The sequence below is a fragment of the Vicugna pacos genome, chromosome 16, assembly GCF_048564905.1.
Source record: "Vicugna pacos chromosome 16, VicPac4, whole genome shotgun sequence".
Lineage (NCBI taxonomy): Eukaryota > Metazoa > Chordata > Mammalia > Artiodactyla > Camelidae > Vicugna > Vicugna pacos.
This window is the reverse complement of record NC_133002.1, coordinates 57,475,059-57,492,566: the sequence shown is the minus strand read 5'-3', so window position 1 is coordinate 57,492,566 and position 17,508 is coordinate 57,475,059. Positions and strand designations below refer to the sequence as shown.

General features: G+C 46.3%; 1 protein-coding gene and 1 long non-coding RNA gene across 3 annotated transcripts; one reads left to right on the top strand and one right to left on the bottom strand.

Annotated features, from left to right (window-relative positions):
- The first annotated feature begins 10,252 nt into the window (after nt 1-10,252).
- On the top strand, nt 10,253-14,892 carry LOC107033098 (CMRF35-like molecule 6). Its single transcript, XM_015235267.3, has 4 exons — nt 10,253-10,350; nt 11,596-11,922; nt 13,485-13,581; nt 14,574-14,892. Exons 1-4 carry the CDS (start codon nt 10,290-10,292, stop codon nt 14,683-14,685), a joined length of 597 nt encoding a protein of 198 aa, XP_015090753.2. The 5' UTR covers nt 10,253-10,289; the 3' UTR covers nt 14,686-14,892.
- LOC140686351 (uncharacterized) lies at nt 11,568-14,200 on the bottom strand. Of its 2 annotated transcripts, XR_012060098.1 has the most exons (3): nt 14,112-14,182; nt 13,772-13,881; nt 11,568-11,837 (listed from the first exon to the last, which is right to left on the bottom strand). It is a non-coding gene; the product is annotated as an uncharacterized lncRNA (long non-coding RNA). The 2 variants fall into 2 exon arrangements; XR_012060099.1 differs by lacking the exon at nt 13,772-13,881 and having other exon boundaries at nt 14,112-14,200.
- Nucleotides 14,893-17,508: the final 2,616 nt, after the last annotated feature.

The window sequence follows — 17,508 nt, the reverse complement described above, 5'->3', positions numbered from 1 at the left end:
ACAGCCCTCGTGCTCAGTCACTGTTACAGCTCTTGCTTCTTTATTTTTCTAATGTGATGCTTTAGCTTAGCTACGTCCCAGTGATCTATCGGGAGGCAATCGAACGTCACAAATAAATGGTGAACAAGTCATGGCATGGGATGATGTGGGCTTCATCTCTTGGGTTTTGACTCCTTTTGTCATTAGTTGTGTGAAGTCGGGGTCCATAGAACAGGGCATTATAGCAATGAGATAAGAGACTCTTTAATTTAGAGACGAGGGCATGGAGGCCTGAGTTTTTTATTTTAGCCATTCTAGTGGCTGTGTAATGGTGTCTCAGTGTGGGTTTGTTTTTTTTTGGGTGGGGGTACATTTAAATTTTTAAAAATTTATGTTAATATCTTATCTGTTAATACCTCATTTATGTTACTTCCTTATCTGTGAAATAATGTATAAAATTATTTAAGTTAGGGATGACACTAAAGATCTACTAGCCAGGAAGAAAGGGTGGGTCTGGATGTATGTATGACCGAATCTTTTTATGAAAATTATGATCTTTTGATGCGAGGTAATCTCCTAAGTACCTGTGTGTCCATTTCCTGTTCTTTTTTAAAAATAAAATTGTGGTAAGGTATACATAACATGAAATGAATCATTTAAACCATTTCAAAGTACACAGTTCAGTAGCATTAAGTATATCCCACTTTTTTTGGTGCACCCATCAACACTGTTCTAAATTGCATTGTGGTTTTAAATTGCATTTCTTTGAAAACCAGTGCTGTTGAGTGCCTTTTCATATATGCATTAGCTTTTCATATATCTTCTTTAGTGCGGTGTCTGTTCAAATCTTAAGCCTATTTAAAAAACTGAGTTGCAATCAACTATACTTCAATTAAAATAAATAAAAGACAGGGGCTTAAAAACCTGAGTTGCTTCCCTTTTTTATTGGTGATTTATGAGAATTTTTTATGTATGCCAGATATCCACTGTCTATAGTCCACGACAAGAGACATGCACTGCATATATTTCTTCCCAGTGTCTGGTCTGCCTCTTCATTTTCTACATGATGTCTCTTGATGAATGGAAAATTTTAACTTTGATGAAATCCAGTCCGAAACTTACAGTGGTGCTCTTTGTGTCCCAAGAAAATAGTTGCCTATGTCAAGTTTGCAAAAGTATCTCTTATGGGTCTGGCTTTGTGTTTAGGTCTGTGATCATTTAAAAATGAATGAATGAATGAATTAGAATTCATCTGTGTGTATGGTGTGAATAGAGGTCAAGGTTCATTTTTTCCCCCACATGGATATTCAATTGCTCCAGTATTATTTTTCCTTTTCCATTGAATTGTCTTGATTGAAAATCAATTGGCCATATACATATAGGTGAGTCTATTCCTGGACTCTCTATACAGTTCCATGAATCTGTTAGTCTAACTTTGTCCACAGATTTAGGGGGACAATGGCCTCTTTAACTTGCCGTCCCCCACCCATCAACCACAGAAAGCCCCGAGCTACTTTTGTGGCTGCATCTCATCATTTGTTTACACCCCTCAGTTTTCTGGGACACTCAGCCCTCCCCACCTCTTACCCGCATGAGCTCACACTGAAACTTCTGTCGAATCTAGGAATCGAAACTGCAGGCTGGATTGAGAAGGATTCGTGCAACGTGGGGCGGTTCCTAAGAGCTGCCGCTTCTGTGGATCTTTGTGATACTTAAGTTAGAAGATTGTTTTTTTGTTATTCTCTTGCTAACCAGTGGACTGGGCATGTGAGAGTGAGTGGGCTGTGTGGAAGTTCCTTGTATTTGATTGTGAGCATTTGCATGTGTTCTTCTGTGGGGTTTACCAGCTAGGAAACTGGAATCTGCAGGTAGACCCTGTGCACGTGCCTGGAGATATCGAGAACCACTGTTATCCTTGAGTCTGTCTCTGATGTTTTCTGGTATTTCCAAAAAAAGAAGCAAGCGTCGTGGGGCCTTGTTGACAGCACCCTGAGTTCAGAGTAGTTACTCAGAGAAAGGCTGGGGATGGAAACATCTATTCTTTGATCTTTGTGGATCTTATTCGACCAGTAGAGGTTGAGAATAAATTGGTTAAAAGCATGAGGCTTGGGAACAGAGGGATATGAGTTTGAACTCTGACTCTGCTACTTGCTGGCTTTTTGATCTTAGATAAATCACTTAACCTTGCTAAATCTCAGTTTCCTCATCTGCAAAATGGGGATAATGATTCTTCCTTATTCATGGGTGAATGAAATGAGATGATTTATGTAGTGGAATTTTTCAATAAATATGGGTTATTGTTATAATTATTAATAAACATTTGCTAAGTACATTTATCTTAAAGCATTCAGCAACCACAGATGCCTCATCCCTTTGCCCTGGGATAGACTTTGCTGATCAAAGCAAGAAGTCAGGCAGAAGTTGGCTCAAATGCCTCCTCTTTCACTATAGGTTATTGTGAACTTGGGCAAGTCATACAACTTCCCTGAGCCTCAGTTTCTCCATCTGTATGATGGGGATATAGCATCCCCACGGAGAGTTGCTGCAAGGTCTCTAATACAGCAGGGTCTCAACAAATGGTGGTTCTCTTTCTGTTCATGGGGCATCTTCCCTCTGGTTTTAATTTGTTGTTGCTGTCGTATGGATGTGTGTGTTGTTGCCAGAATTTGGCATTTCCAGGTCATAGTGCTGGCTGAGAAGATACATGGGCATTTGTTTTTCAGATGACTCCTCAGTGAGAGGCCAGGAGAGTGGCCCGAAGGGAGGGTCCCTGGCAGTGCAGTGCCAATGGGGACAGGGCTGGGAGCATATAGCATATGTGGAATGCTGGTGCTGGAGAGCCACCTGGGACTCCTGTTCCTACCTCATTAAGACCGAAGTAGCTGAAGAAGAAGAGATCGGGTCTCCATTAAAGATGGTCACAGTCTTAAAAAATAAATAAATAAAATCTATGTACACCTAAAAAAAAAAAAAAAGATGGTCACAGTCATTACACTTTCATTGTCGCCATGGAGAATCTGCCGGAGGATGATGCTGACACTTACAGATGCACCATAGAATAAACCTGAAGGACCCGGGGGATGGAGTGGAAATCATAGTGGCCCCAGGTAAGAGGCTTCCTCAGGTGCGTGGAAATGCGTGTGTGTATTTAGGTGTTTGCATATGTGTCTATGCTTGTGTCTTTTTCTAAGAATATGTTGTGTCTATATGCATTGTGTGTATATGTGTTTGTGTGTGTCTGTTGTATATGTGTGTTGTATCCACCTGTTTTCTCTCTGTATATATATTGTGTGTCTGTTTTGTGTATATCTCTTCTGCATGTGTGTATTGTGTCTATGTGAGTTTAGTGTCTATGTATGTGTTTTGTGTGTATTGCATCTGTGTGTTTTGTATGTATCTGTTGTATACATGTATGTTGCATCTGTATGTGTTCTGAGTCAATGTATTGTTTGTGTGTGTCTGCACCGTCTCAGATGGTTCTTGACTTCGTTTGCTGGTTAGTGACCCTGCACCCCTGGCGGCTGCAGTGAGATGCTCTAAGCCAGCTAACTCCTCTTCTGTGTAGGACCAGATGGAGAATAGAAGGTAATGGGAGGCAGTCAGGAGAGAAGATGCTTATTTGATTTGGTTTATCTACTTAGAAATAACAAGAGCGCCAGTCCTGACCTCACCTGACCCAGACGTCTCATCGTGGAGTGAACTGTTGAAATCTGGCCTTCACACTTGGTCAGGAGAGCTGAAATTGGTGTCTCTGACAGCTCTGATTCTTTCCCTGGGAAAGCTTGTGTGCATAAACCTTTGCTTCGGGTTATCTTGGTGGCCAGCTCAGGTTTGTGAGGGGCTCCCAGACTCATTCAGAAACCAGAGTGTGGGAACGTGCCACCCACATCTCAGCATTGCTGAGTTTCTCCTCTGCTGGGTTCCTCTGGGGACAGGTAAAGTTTTAGGGGTGGGGGGCCGAGGCACGTGCCCACATTTTGATTTGTCCAGTGATGGGTTGATGAGGCAGAGGTGTACATACTTCCATAGGCATTACCTTGTTGCCTCTTTCACATAGAAATCAAAACTCAAGCTCTCGGTAATTCTTTGACAAATGAGTGGGATATAATAATACACATTAAAATTGGTCTGCTTTTGACCAACTTTATTCTTTTGACCACTGAATGAGTTATGCAAAGAATTACAGCACCAAAAGAAAACATTCTTTTGGAATCTTTAAAAAAGAACCAAACCACATATGAACTTATTTACAAAACAGAAATAGACTCATGGACATAGAAAACAAACTTATGGTTACCAGAGGGGAAAGTGAGGAGGGAGGGATAAATTAGGAGTTTGGGATTTGCAGATACAAACTACTATATATAAAACAGATAAACAACAAGGTCCTACTATGTAGCATAGGGAACTGTATTCAATATCTTGGAACAATCTATAATGAAAAAGAATGTGAAAAAGAATGTATATATATTCTATATATATGTGTGCGTGTGTGTGTATGTAACTGAATCACTATGCTGTACACCAGAAACTAACACAACATTGTAAATCAACTCTATTTCAATTAAAATAGAAAAGAAAAGAAAAGGAAAGAAAAGAAAAAATTCTTGGCCAAAATGAAGAAGTAAGAAGAGACTGTCACTGGGGAATTTTCTGCAAATGACCCAAAAATAGATTTCAGAAGGAAAAGCAGCTTTGAAGCCAATTGGCAGGAAAGATCAAAAGCTTGAAAGCGATGATTTCTGAGACGCCGTTCTATCCTGGAGCCTGTCTGTGCTGACCGGATATTAGGTAACCGATGCAGAAGTGCTTTGAATAGTCGAGTGTGCTATTCTAATGGAAGTCATTATCCGATGAGTGATCTGCCAAGTGCTTCTCTTGGGACCTGGTGTAGCACCAGGTTCTCTGTGGCCTTCAAATGGCAAAGGGAAGAAATAGAAAAGTGTCTTTGAAATAGATATTTCCCTGGTTTGAAGGCCTAATTTTAGTATCTTTCTCTTCTGGTAGACCTCTTCTGTCTCTAAGTGGGCCAATCATTAAAATAGGTGAACACCAGTGCCAAAGGTGCCAGCTCCAAGCGAGCCCAGATCTGTGGCCCCTGAGGTCTCAGAGAGGCCAGGCTGTGTCTTCTCTCCCTTCTTTGAATCATACTTTGTCACTCGGCCCTGAAACAGAGTTGCTTGTCCCTCCATACATTACAGGGGACTGGTGAGGATAGCTCTGTCACTGCTGCCAGTAGCTACCCTCTCCTCAGGCTAGTCCTGAGCTCAGGTACAGGGAGAAGCTGCTTTGAGACCCCTGGATGCCTCTCTACTGCCCCCTACCCCCGCCTCTTCTGCGCTCGGGCTCCTTTCTCCAAAGTAGACCCCTGGAGTCCTCCTAAAGTCTTCCTGCTTCTGGTTCACCAGCATGCCTGGGCATTGTCTGAATCCCAGCTCTGGACAGTGGGAGCTGGAACACCTGATGTGTTTGTATGAAGTGGGAGTCTGGTGACTAATGTCAGGATGACCTATTTCTGCAGAGCAACTAGTGTGTCAAACTGAGTTCCGTGGGCATGCTTGGGGGTCATTATCCATCTCACATAATGAGAAGTTAATTATCAGCCAAACACCATGCCCTGCCTCTGGTTGCCAGGGAGATGGAATTCCTTCATTCATTCCTTCATTCATTCATCTATTCATGCAGCACATGTTTCCCAAGCACCTGTTATATACCAGTCACTACATTAAGTGCTGGGAATATTAAGATGAATCAGACATGGTGTTTGTCTTGGAGGGGTTTGTGGTCTTAGCAGAGTAGAGGACGTGACCTCACTCTCCAGCTTCTGGTTGGGTTCAGCTAATGGGCAGCAGGAGGTGGAAGGGCAGGAAGAAAAGAAAGATGTCTCCTTGCTGAGTTGGGAATGTCTGTGTCCTGCCAAGGACTCCAGCCCCTGCTGGATGTTCCTCTCCCTCAGCCCCGCCCAGGAGGTCCTCTCCCTCAGCCCTGCTGGCTCAGGGGACTGTCTCTCACCTTGAATACCCCATTATTCTCTCACCAGCCCTGCCTGTGTGGATGTGAAGGTTACGGAGGGACCTCTTGGACCTCCAGACCCTTAATGGTGGTATTACTCACTTCATCTTTCCAGATCTTTTCTGTGGAGTCCTCTCTCCTGTTCCAGGCTATGTTTAGCGCTGCTAACCTTGTATCCCCTAATAGCTTGAAATAAAAGGAAGAGAAGGAAGTTAAAAATGAATGAAAGAAAGAAAGAAAGAAAGAAAGAAAGAAAGCAAGCAAGCAAGCAAGCAAGCAAGCCATGAGGAAGTTATTCACATGGATGAAGGCAAGTGAGTCAGCTGGCCAGGGTGGTCCTGGAGGAAGATACCAGTCAGTGGGTGAGGGGCACTGGTGCTCACCGCCAAAGTAGCAGCTTGCTTTGTGCCTTACCTCCCTCTGGGCATGTTCTTCCAGTGCACTGTCTTCTCCCCATACCAGCACCCCTTTCTCAGCCTCGTCTGTGTTGGGATTGAGTATTTACAAAAAAGCAATCCCTAAATGGAATGACGTGGGCAGATAGTTTCAGGTATAACCACGAGGATCTTCTCGTTTCACATCCCTGACAGATACTTCACTTTCAAAATGTGAAGTCCACTACACACATGAAGGCGTTATCTGCTTGTTCTAGAGTCTGCCAAACTCAGGGCCATCTCTCCTTTCTGGACCAGAACATGCTTGATGGTGATTCCAAGAGACAGAGAATGGTGGGAGGGTCTCCTGTGAAATGTTAAATGCTCAAACACCATCTGGGTCATGACTTTCAATTTTTTTTTTTTTTACCGTGACTCACAGTTTATACTGCAGCACGGCCCACACGTAGAGGAAACTGAAATAAAAATTTCAGTATTTACCAGGACTCCCTGAGATATGCTCTGATCTATCTGAACATATCTTATTTATAAGAAGAAGTCTGCTCAAGGCTCACTACATTAATTTCAAGACCCACCAATAGGTCTCGACCCTCGGTTTCGACAACACTGGGCTCCTCGTTTTTGCCCTTTGCTAGAAGGTGTGAATCATTGGTGATGTTAAGTGTCCAGTGCCCCTGAGCTGATCTTGCTCACCGGGTGGTTGAAAGGACGGGCAAGAATGACACGGGGCTTTCTGGCTGTGCAGCTTCTGGGGAAATACCTCACACTGATTCCAGCAGGGGAAAGAGTGTTTTGACTTTCCTACGTTAAAAAAAAAAATCACTTCTTTCTGGGGCCGAGACTCACATGAAATTCAAATGCAACTTCCACGTATGGTGAGGTCCACTTATAACTTTGGTCTTATTTTGCAAGTGGCAAGTTTCTCCCTTATCCAATTATGGAGAAAGTCATATCTAAAAGGAGCCAGCAACCAGGACTTCTTCAGCAAAGGGGCTTTGAGTCAGGGCTGGTGCAGGTTTTTGCTTCTCCTTCATGCAGACTCTTACACGGAACTTGTGGTGACTTTGGCTTTTCCTGCCTGACAGCAGTGCCCTCAATCTGAATCTCACTTTTGGAAGAAGAAACAAGCCTGCTGGCTTGGGATTTTTTCCAAGCGTCGCCTGTCACTCAGCCTCTGCATTTGACCAGAGTGCCACATGTGCTGTTGGATTGCTCACTCCCTCTTGGATGCTATGGATTTTGTTTTCCTGTGATTGTTTCCTGAAAGCAAGGCAGCGGAGGGGTCTTAGTGCCAGACCACGGAGGCTGAGCGAGACCAGACTGAAAGCTTCACAATTACAGAAGAGATTTCCATTAAGTCTCCGTGTTCAGTCCTCTTTCCTTCTACTGTCTAATCTGCTCTTAACCCCGTCTAGTGTATTTTTCACCCCAGATAGAGTTTTCATTTCTTAAAGTTCAATATAGATCTTGTCAAATACCTTTCATGTCTCCACTTAACATGTTTAATCTTTCCTCTAGCTTTTTGAACATATGAAGTATACTTAAACAATAATTTTAATGTTTTTTTAAATTTTAACTATTCTTTTTTTTCTTTTTTTTAAACATTTTTTATTGAGTAATAGTCATTTTACAATGTTGTGTCAAATTCCAGTGTACAGCACAATTTTTCAGTTATACATGAACATACATATATTCATTGTCACATTTTTTTTTGCTGTGAGCTACCACAAGATCTTGTATATATTTCCCTGTGCTATGCAGTAAAATCTCGTTTATTAATTTTAATGTTCTTATTTACTTGTCTGCTTCTAATATTGGTGTCAGTCCTGGGTTGGTTTCAGTTGATTGATTTCCCCCCGTCATTATTGGTTGTAATTTCTTGCTTCTTTGCTTTCCTGGTCATTTTTGATTGGAAGCTAGACATTGCGAATTCTACCTGGTTAGGTGCTAGGTATTTTTGTAGCCCTGTAAATATTCTTGAATTTTGTTCTGGGATGTAGTTAAGTTACCGGAAAATATTTTGATCCTTTTGAATCTTGATACTAAGATTTGTTAGTCTAGGGCTAATTGTTTCCCACTACTGAGGCAAGGACTGTTTGAGTACTCCTCCCAATGTCCCATGAGTTATGAGATTTTCTAGTTGGGCCTGTGGGAATAGCCAATACTCCCAGGCTCGTATGAACCCCAGTTACTGTCCTCTCTAATCCTCTCAGGAGGTTGTTTCTTTGGCCTTGGTCAGTTTTCTCACAGGCACGCACTGATCAGCATTCTCTGCTGGCTACTTGCTGGAGACCCTCAGCCTAACTTGGTCTCCCTGGAATCTATGCTCTGTCCTACCAACTCAGGAAGTCTACCGGCCTTTGCTGGGGTTCCCCTTCCCTGTGCCCCAGCCTGGAAACTCCCAGTATAAGACGGGGCAATCACAGGGCTCCACTTGTTTATTTTCCATCCTCAGGGATCACTGTCCTTCTTTGCCTGGTGCCCAGTGTCTTCAAACTGTTGTTTCATATATTCTGATTTTATTTTCGTTTTTTAGTTGCTCTTGTTGTTTTTGGTTATAAATCAATCCTTGTTACTGCACTTTGGGCAGAAATGGAAATCCCACAAATCTGATTTTTGAAAATTTCTTGACAGCAGCATTTCAGGGTAATTGATTGCCTTTGTAATCCTCTGCATTTTGTTACAGACATTTGAGAGCATTATTCTACAAGGAAGTCCATTGGCTTTACCAAATGACTGAGTGATTTGATGGCGTAAAGAGTTAAAAGCTGTGCTAAATATATATTTAGTTTTTGTGCCCAGTTCCTGACACAGAGTTTCTAAAACCCTTGCAATTTCCTGAGTGGTAAGAGTATTAGGAGCACCTTTTGTTATTTTTAATAAGCCCCTTTCACCTGAGTAACCGCATATAAAGCATGAAGATTAGGATCTGACAGCTTATATCAGTCAAGGCCCAACCAGGACAACAGAAACCACCAGAAGTGTTTATAATGGAAGTGATGGAAATTCTGAGAAGCCAAATAGAGAATGTAGGCACAGAGATTAGCAACAGCAGAAGATCCGGCCACCCTTAGGCTGGAGGGACAGAGCTAGGAGGCAGAGACCCAGAACCCAACCCAGAGTTGCAGAGTCACTTGCTGGAAGGCAGAAGCACAGCTAGCTTCTCCCGGGGGGCTGATGTCATGGAGGTGACGGGAATATAGAGGAGTCACACCCACTGAGTGGGCAGTGAGGAAGCCCCCTGCCCTCCCCTACCCCTTCCCTCTGTTGTCCTGCCAGGACTTCCCATTGGCTGAAAGCAATCAGAGCAGATTGACTTTAGAGCTTAGGAAACACAACCTGCAAAGCTCAGGTCCCTGAAACACAAGCTGAGCAGGAAAAGGAAGGAAAGGGTTTGGAAACAAGTAGGTCAAAGTTCTGTGCATAGGGGTTCCCACTGCTTTTTTTTTTTTGGTCAATTTGACCTGCACAGTTACCTGGGTGGGTGCAACATAGGACTGACAGCTTTAGAGCCCCTAACCATTCCTCTAAATGTAAGTAAAAGTAGAAACACTAAAGACATGAAGTAAACACTACAATTCTAAAATGAAACACCAATCTGTAAATTAAGTGTAAAGGAAGCCAACAAATTTTGCTTTTCCCATGAGGACCTTGTAACGCCTTTTATGGAAAAATCAAGTGTCCAGTTTTGTCTCTGGACCCTGAAGCTTTGTAGGAGCCCTTGGCCCTTGCTAAGTCTCATGGTTCATTTTGAGAATTATGTTTTGAAAAATCAAGAAGTGATGTGATAGCAAGGCTGGAATGGGAGGAGGAACAAAAAAGGAGAAGCAAGAACTTGGCTTTGGATCTCTAGACAACCAAGAGGGCCTAGTGTGTTATTCCTTCTGTAGATGTGGTAGAGGAATGAGCCAGCGGGGCCAGAAGATGTACCTTTCCGGGGCCTTCCTGCTCCTCTGCCTCCCAGGTGAGTGGGACTTTGGACTTGGGTGTGTCTACTCTGCCAAATGTAGGAGAAGGAGACTCTGTGGAGAGAGCCGCATAGGAGATCCGGAAGGCTGGGAGAGTCTCCCTGGAAGATCGCATGTATTGAGCTACCTTATTTTCCCATGTATTCTCCGTTTGGAGTGGAGGAGGGGAAAATTATCCTCATCATAATTGCGCCCCAAATCTGCCTTTACCTGACTTAAGGCATGAACTACTGTCCAAAGAGGGGTTCTACATGTACAATGGTGTGTTGTCCTTGTCAGGGTGGAAAAGGGGGTTGATTGAAGTCTAGTTAGCACAGATACTTCAGCCTTTGCTCACTTGCCTCTTAGTCCCTTTCCCCTAGGTCTCTGCTGCCACCTAATTCCTCGGCTGGATAGGAGGTCACAAGTCCCTCCACACCTGACAGCCTACGTTACCCACTGCGAAATCCTTTCTTAGAATCAAACTATTCCATCTTCAGTCCTGTAATTGGAGAGAAACTCTTCCTTCCTTCCTTCCTTCCTTCCTTCCTTCCTTCCTTCCTTCCTTCCTCTATATTCGAATTCCAAATCCTGCCCATCCTAACGCCGTGTTAACTCAGGCACTAATGATGCCTGGTCATGTTGGGGATAGTCTTAGGTGAGTCCTTCCGAGGACAGATAGGATTTGAGGATGAAACCCATTAACACATGTAAGACCATAGGACAGTGCCCAGTCCTTCCTGAGCCCTACGTTGCTGTTAGCCATTATAATGAGGATGGTGCTGGATCTGCACTCAGTTTTCTCTCGATCCGCACTTAATGAAGGGGTGTCAAGTCGGACTCATATAGGAGTGACACCCACCCCAGGGAGATGATTCACGAGCTATCTCCTCCAGAGATGCAGGAAGGTCAGATGGTTTGGGGAGAGAGGCTAACGTGGGGAAAGGGTTTGAGAGAAGAATGAGTATGTGTGTATTATTTAGGTGGGGGGTGGTTAATTTTCCACAGAAGGAGGATCTTTCTGGTCTCCTAGAGAAGCAGCAGAAAGACCATCTTGTTCACAGAACCGAGGGGTACACAGCTGCATGCATGTTTGTAAGACTAGGCATGTAGAGGGTTGACCACGGGAGGGTGTGGTGGGGGACACCCAGGGATGGGGGGTGGCGTATCTGTTCACTCATTCAGGGTCACTGTGAGGAACGGTGATGGGGGCTGGAGCCCGAGACACATTGGCTAAGGGTGTGTGGATTTATGTTTTTCAGGATGTTTCACTCTGAGCATCTCCAGGACCTTAAAGGGTACAGTAGGAGAGACACTGGTGATGAAGTGCCAGTACGGTGCAGGAGAGGAGGGTCACAGGAAGTTCTGGTGCCGAGGGCCCGACTGGAGAGACTGCATCCGAGTTATTGAAACGGCACACTTGGTGGGGCAGGAAGTAAGACGCGGCCGAGTGACCCTCCGAGACAGCCCCACGGAGCACATTTTCCTTGTGATCATAGAGGACCTGGAGGAAGGAGATGCAGACACTTACTGGTGTGGGGTGGACAGAAGTGTCCCCTGGGCCTCGGTGGCAGTGACTGTTTTTCCAGGTAATGCCTCCCCTCCCCTCTTTGCCTGGCATGGGCTGAGGTCAGGGGTCTGGATCTGTCTTGCGGAGAGGTGGAGGGAGGGTTCAGCCTGGCCCCAGGATGGGCTGCCCAGGCGGACCAGGAGCACACCTGTGTGTGTGCACACACGTGTGTAAGAGCATGCATCCTTTCCTGTGCATAAATGTGGCAGGTGGGATGTGTCGGGTTAAAGCTTGGGCCCTGGTGTCAGAAAGCTGAGTTCAGGTCTCAGCTCTGCCACTTGCTGACTGTCTGAGTTGGGTAAGTGACTTAACGGGCTTGTGCCTCAGTTTCCCCATTTGTAAAATGGGATTGACAATGATACTGACTTGGGAGTGGTTGTGAGTATTAAATGGGTTGAAAGGTGTAAAGCACTGATCCCAGTGGCTGGTAGTTTGTTAGAATTTACTAGATGGTCGTCATTGGTGCTGTCATCCAGACCAAATCAAAGCTGTGGCACACAGATCTCTAGATTCCAGAGGGAACAGGTGCTTTGCATATAGGCTCTGGCGTGTCCTTTTGGTTTTCCTCCTCAGTCATTGAAGACATTTATTGCCTGTCTATCATGGACCGGGTGTGGTGATGCAGGGGATGGAGAGGGGAGCAGACAGACTCAGTCTCTGCCCTGGTGAGGCCCACAGCTGAATGTGCCTGGAGGGGGGATGGCAGGTGTGGACTCTGAGTGGGGCCTGAGAAGAGGAAGCGGCAGAGGACAGCAGAGCTCAGGAACATTGGTGGGGCAGGGAACGCCTGCTACAGACCTGAGGCCACTCACATCTGCATGGATGGCGACAGGTGCAATGCAAGATAACGGGGAGGGGGTGAGGTAGGGATTAAGTGGTTTTTGATGGGAGAGGCGGTTACTCTAGGTTCAAGGCACAAAGGAGGGCCCCTCTGATGAGGTGGCATTTAAGCTGCATCACCTCCCCCATGCCACAAGGCTTCCTTTGCGTCCCCAGCCCCGCCCCTTGCTCAGTCTTAGCCCAGCATGAACACATCTGTATGTGATTACTGTCACCTCGCTCGCTTGCTCAGGCCTCCACTCAGCACGGGGCATGTGCAGATCCATGGTGGTGTTTTTCCTGTGATTTTACTTTGCACCATATGCCTGATCTGTTTGTAGGGGTGAGGGAAAGAAGGAGGGCCTGCAACCTGCTCTCTGGTCCTCACTGGGCTTCTAGAGTCCTTACAGTGCAGGAATGTGCCAGAACCTCACCCAAAGTCCTCTTGGGGGGCTTCCTGGAGGGCTGGCCAAGGCCCCTGAGTGATCCTTCCTTTGGACCGCCCCCTACCAGAGACATCTCTTCATGCCTGGTGTGTCCTGGTGTGAGACGGGGCTGGGTACCTGGAAAGGGAGTAACACTGGGTTCCTTCTGGCTGGCCTTGGCACCTCCCTGGCCCCCAAGGATGCTTCTCCTTTCTCTGTGCTGCCCCTCCTGTCCCAGTGTCCCTTGAGGAAGGTGAGATGTACAGTTTCCTAATGACAGCAGACTTTAAGCCACTGGGAGGTTGGGGCAGAGAGTGATCTGTGACCTTGTCTGCAGGCTCAGTGACAGTAGCAATGAGGACCACTGGGACGTCAGCCAGCACAGGTGCCCTGGCTCTGACCAGCCACGTGTCCAGCCCTGGCCTTCCTCCATGGTAAGAAAGGCCAAGCCCTTGCTGGGGATTCCTACTGTCCTGGCTTTGACAGTCCCCTGATGGGGATGCTGAGGCTGGGGCACCCCTGGCCCTGGTGTGACACTTTAGTACCCACTGCAGGTCCCAGCTAGAGCTCAGGGCCCCTGGTACTGGCCTCTGCCTCAGTTCTCTGCTCTGTCTCCTTCCCCACCTCTAAGTGTGAGGTCCAATGTTTGGGTTTCCATGATAGCTCCACTTTTTACCAGCAGGGTGATGACACTGGCCAAGTTACTTAACTTCTCTATGCCTCAGTTTCCTCATCTGTAAAAAGAGGGTGATCTTAGTTACTATGGATGTTTTATGGTAAAATTTAGTGGCATAATGTAACCACTTATGATGTTCGTGGATTTGGGGGCAGGAATTTGGACAGGGTACAGTAGGGAAATTTGTCTCAGCTCCAGGAGATCTGGAACCTCAGCTGGAAGACTCAGGTGCTGAGGGCTGGGATCACTTAAAAAAGCTCTTTCACTTACATGCTGATGTTCACTCACCAAGACTCAATAGAGACTGTTGGCTGGACTTCCGCATGTGGCCTCTGCATGTGGTCTTGGCTTCCTTACAATATGGCGGCTGGGATTCATGAGCAAGTGTCCCAGAGAGAGCCAGGAGGAGACTGTATCCTTCTTATGACCTGCCACAAGCATAATGACAGCACCGCTCACAGATCCATTGTGAGGAACACCTGAGATGAACTGGGTGAAGCATGAAGCCAGTGTCCCCACAGTGAGCGCCCAGCCTTGTCAGCCACTAGCTGTTCTCTCTTCTGCTCTCCCTTCTGTCTCTCTGCCCCTCACAGGCCTGCCTCTGGGGAACAACTTATGAGAACCAGCATGGGGGCTGCTGATGGCCCATGACTGGTGTCCTGAGTTTGGGATGCAAATGTAGGATATGGAGGGGTCTTCTGGGTGACTGTGTAACAGCCTCTTTCTCCTTGACCCCATTTCCTCAACCAGGCCCTTCCTGCTCTCTGCCAGCGTCCTGTTCCTGGTCCTGCTGAAGGCTGTCCTCTTCCTGAGCTTCAGCTATGCTGCGATTTTGTTGGCCTGGCTTCAGCGTCCCCTCTGAGGGACATGTCCATGCACCATGATCAGCCCAGCCCAGAGCACCTGCGGCTTCCATCCCAATGGCTCCCTGTCTGGTGACACAGCTCCTGGATTCTCTGCTTCAAACTCAGCCCCGACCCCTCCCTGGGATCCAGACTCAGCCCCGACCCCTCCCTGGAATGTGAAATCGAAAATAAGTTGGCCTCACTAGAGACTTTTGTGCCCAGAAGCTGAGTCACCTTTGCCAAATCCTTTCATGGGGTGGCCTGACAGAGAGGACATGGTGTAAGGACACATGCTCTGGACTTAGACAGGTCTGTATTCAGACCCCAGTGGTGCTGACTTACTATGTGGCCCAGGAGAGGCTGTTTGATGGCTCATCGTCTGTTTCTTTGATTTGTATATAACTGAGATGATACATAGAGGGCTTTGACCACACAGGAGGAGCTCCCACATGGAGCTGCCATTACAATTGCTGGCTTGGGTCCACAGCAGCAGAAAATAGGTGGGCAGGTGAGGGACCTGGGAAGAGTGAGCCAGGCCTCCTGGGCCTCCTGCTTGACTCCAGGCACAATGGGGGAAGGTGGTTTTATCCCCAGAGGGCCACGCCCATGTCTGTCTGAATGTACAGTGCTCAACACACATTCAGTAATGGGTGAAAGGGATAAAGAATGGAGGCCTTGCCTCAAAGAGCAGATGAGAGCTCCACTCTTAGGTGCAGTAGTGCTGGGAGGAAGGTTTCTTTGTGACAAGTTACAAACAGAAATGGGCTCAGCTCCTTGCTTGAGGGGCAGTGGCCAGGCATGAAGGTGGCCTGACCCAGCTCCAGACTGAACCCTCCCCTCTCACTCTCTCTCTGTCCTCCATACTCAGTGGCCTCTGCCCCTGGGAAGGAGTTCCTTTCTCCTCCCTTAAGGTTCAGCCTTTATACCCTGGGTACAGAAGTCACATCTCAACTATTTCTCTTCTTGATCCCCTCAACCACTAGATTTGCATGACCTCTAGAAGAAACACACATGCCTTCTGTATCTTCATCTAAGTTGGTAAAAGTTTTGAATGGGTGAGACTCAAGGTAGAGCCTTTGGGCATCCAACTACAGACTACTTACTAGGTAACATGGTCTCTTTCCTCCAGGACAAGGAATGTGGCAGACACCCCTGATCCTGCCCCTCTAGACAGGTGTGACAACAAGCTATTAATTGGTTAGTGCATCACTTTTAGTTGAAGAAAGATATCCTTTTGATGAGTTAATTGGTGAGACAATAGATCTCTCAACTCTTAGCACCCTGAGTAAGAGGCTTCCTTTCCCTGGGCATGCTGGAGGGCTTACAAAGACAGCCCAGTAAGAGTTAAGGTGAAGTGAGTGTGACTCACCAGGCTCAACTTAGTGATTTGCTTTTAATGAATAGAATAAGGCAAAGTAACAGGGTGCTGCTTCTGCCATTAGAGTACAAAATGACTCTGGCTTCTGTTTTTTTGGCTTTCACTTGTTTGCTGTCATGGAAACCAGATGCCATGTTGTGAGCTGCCCTGTGGAGAGGCCAGTATGGCAAGGAACTGAGAGAGGCTTTTGACCAACAGCCAGGACAGCCATGAGTTCACTGGTCTGTGAGCAACTGAACCTGCCAACAGCCATGTGAACAAGCTGAGAAACAGACCCACCCTCGGCCCAGCCTTCAGATGAGATTGCAGCCCCAGCCAATACTGACTGCAGCTTTGTGAGAAACCTCTAGGCAGAGGTGCCCACTGAACTGCACTGGGATTCCTGTGAGATAATACGTGTTCATTGTTTTAAAGTAAGTTTGGAGGTAATTATTATGCAGCAGAAGATAATCATCATCTCAAGAATGGGATTTTCACCTCCCTCTGCCTCCTCAGGAACTAGCACAGTGATGACACACAGGAGCACAGAAATGGTGAAGCCAAGTTGAAGTCACTGGTGAATGCAGGATTACCCTACCTGGGCAGGAGGCAGAGGTGGGTAGGGGATGTTCACGTGTCCGCGTTTGACATAGTTGGTCTCTTTCGTTCAGTTCTCGCTTGTTTCTGGGAATGCCCGGAGCCATGACAATGACTCTCAGCCAGACTCTGAGGCCTAAAACTCTGGAAAGTTCGCATAGGCACTGATTAGTGATGTTATTCTTTGTACCTGAGGCAGTGGGTCAGGCTGGACCAGATCGTTGGTATCCTTTCACGTCAGCATGAAGAATCATGATGTGCACCTGGTGCCTGATTTGTAGCTACCTGATCAACCCTCTTTAAGACTCTTGACTCTCAACTCCAGCGGGCTTCCCTGGGTGGAGACATCCCACACATATCTCTGTAATCCACAGCTGCAGAGAAATGCACATTTGTGCGAACCTTGCAGGGGAGGGTGACTTGGAAGCCTGCACCCCGCCCCTCTAGCCCTTGCCTGTGGATCTCTCTCCTACTATCCCTGCACCGTGTCCTTTGCTGTCATAAACCTTAGCCATGATTAAAAACTGTTGTTAAGTTATGTGAATCTTTCCAGTGAATCACCAAACTGGTGGTGGGATCATGGGACCCCTGGATCAGAGTGAAATGGTGTTTATAATGTAAAAAGAGGAACTTGTTGCTATAAGAAAAAGGCAGTGGGCTCTGTCTCCAACTACAGCTCCATTATTTGGCAGAATAACAGTCCCTTAAAGATGTGCACATTGTAATCCCCAGAACCTGTGAATATTTTACCTTCCACAGCAAAAAGGACTTGGCAGATGTGATTATGTTGAGATGAGATTATCCTAGATCAGCTGGTGGGCCTAATGTTACAGTAAAAGTCCTGATAAAACAGAGACAGGAGGATTAGAATCAGAGAAAGGGATGT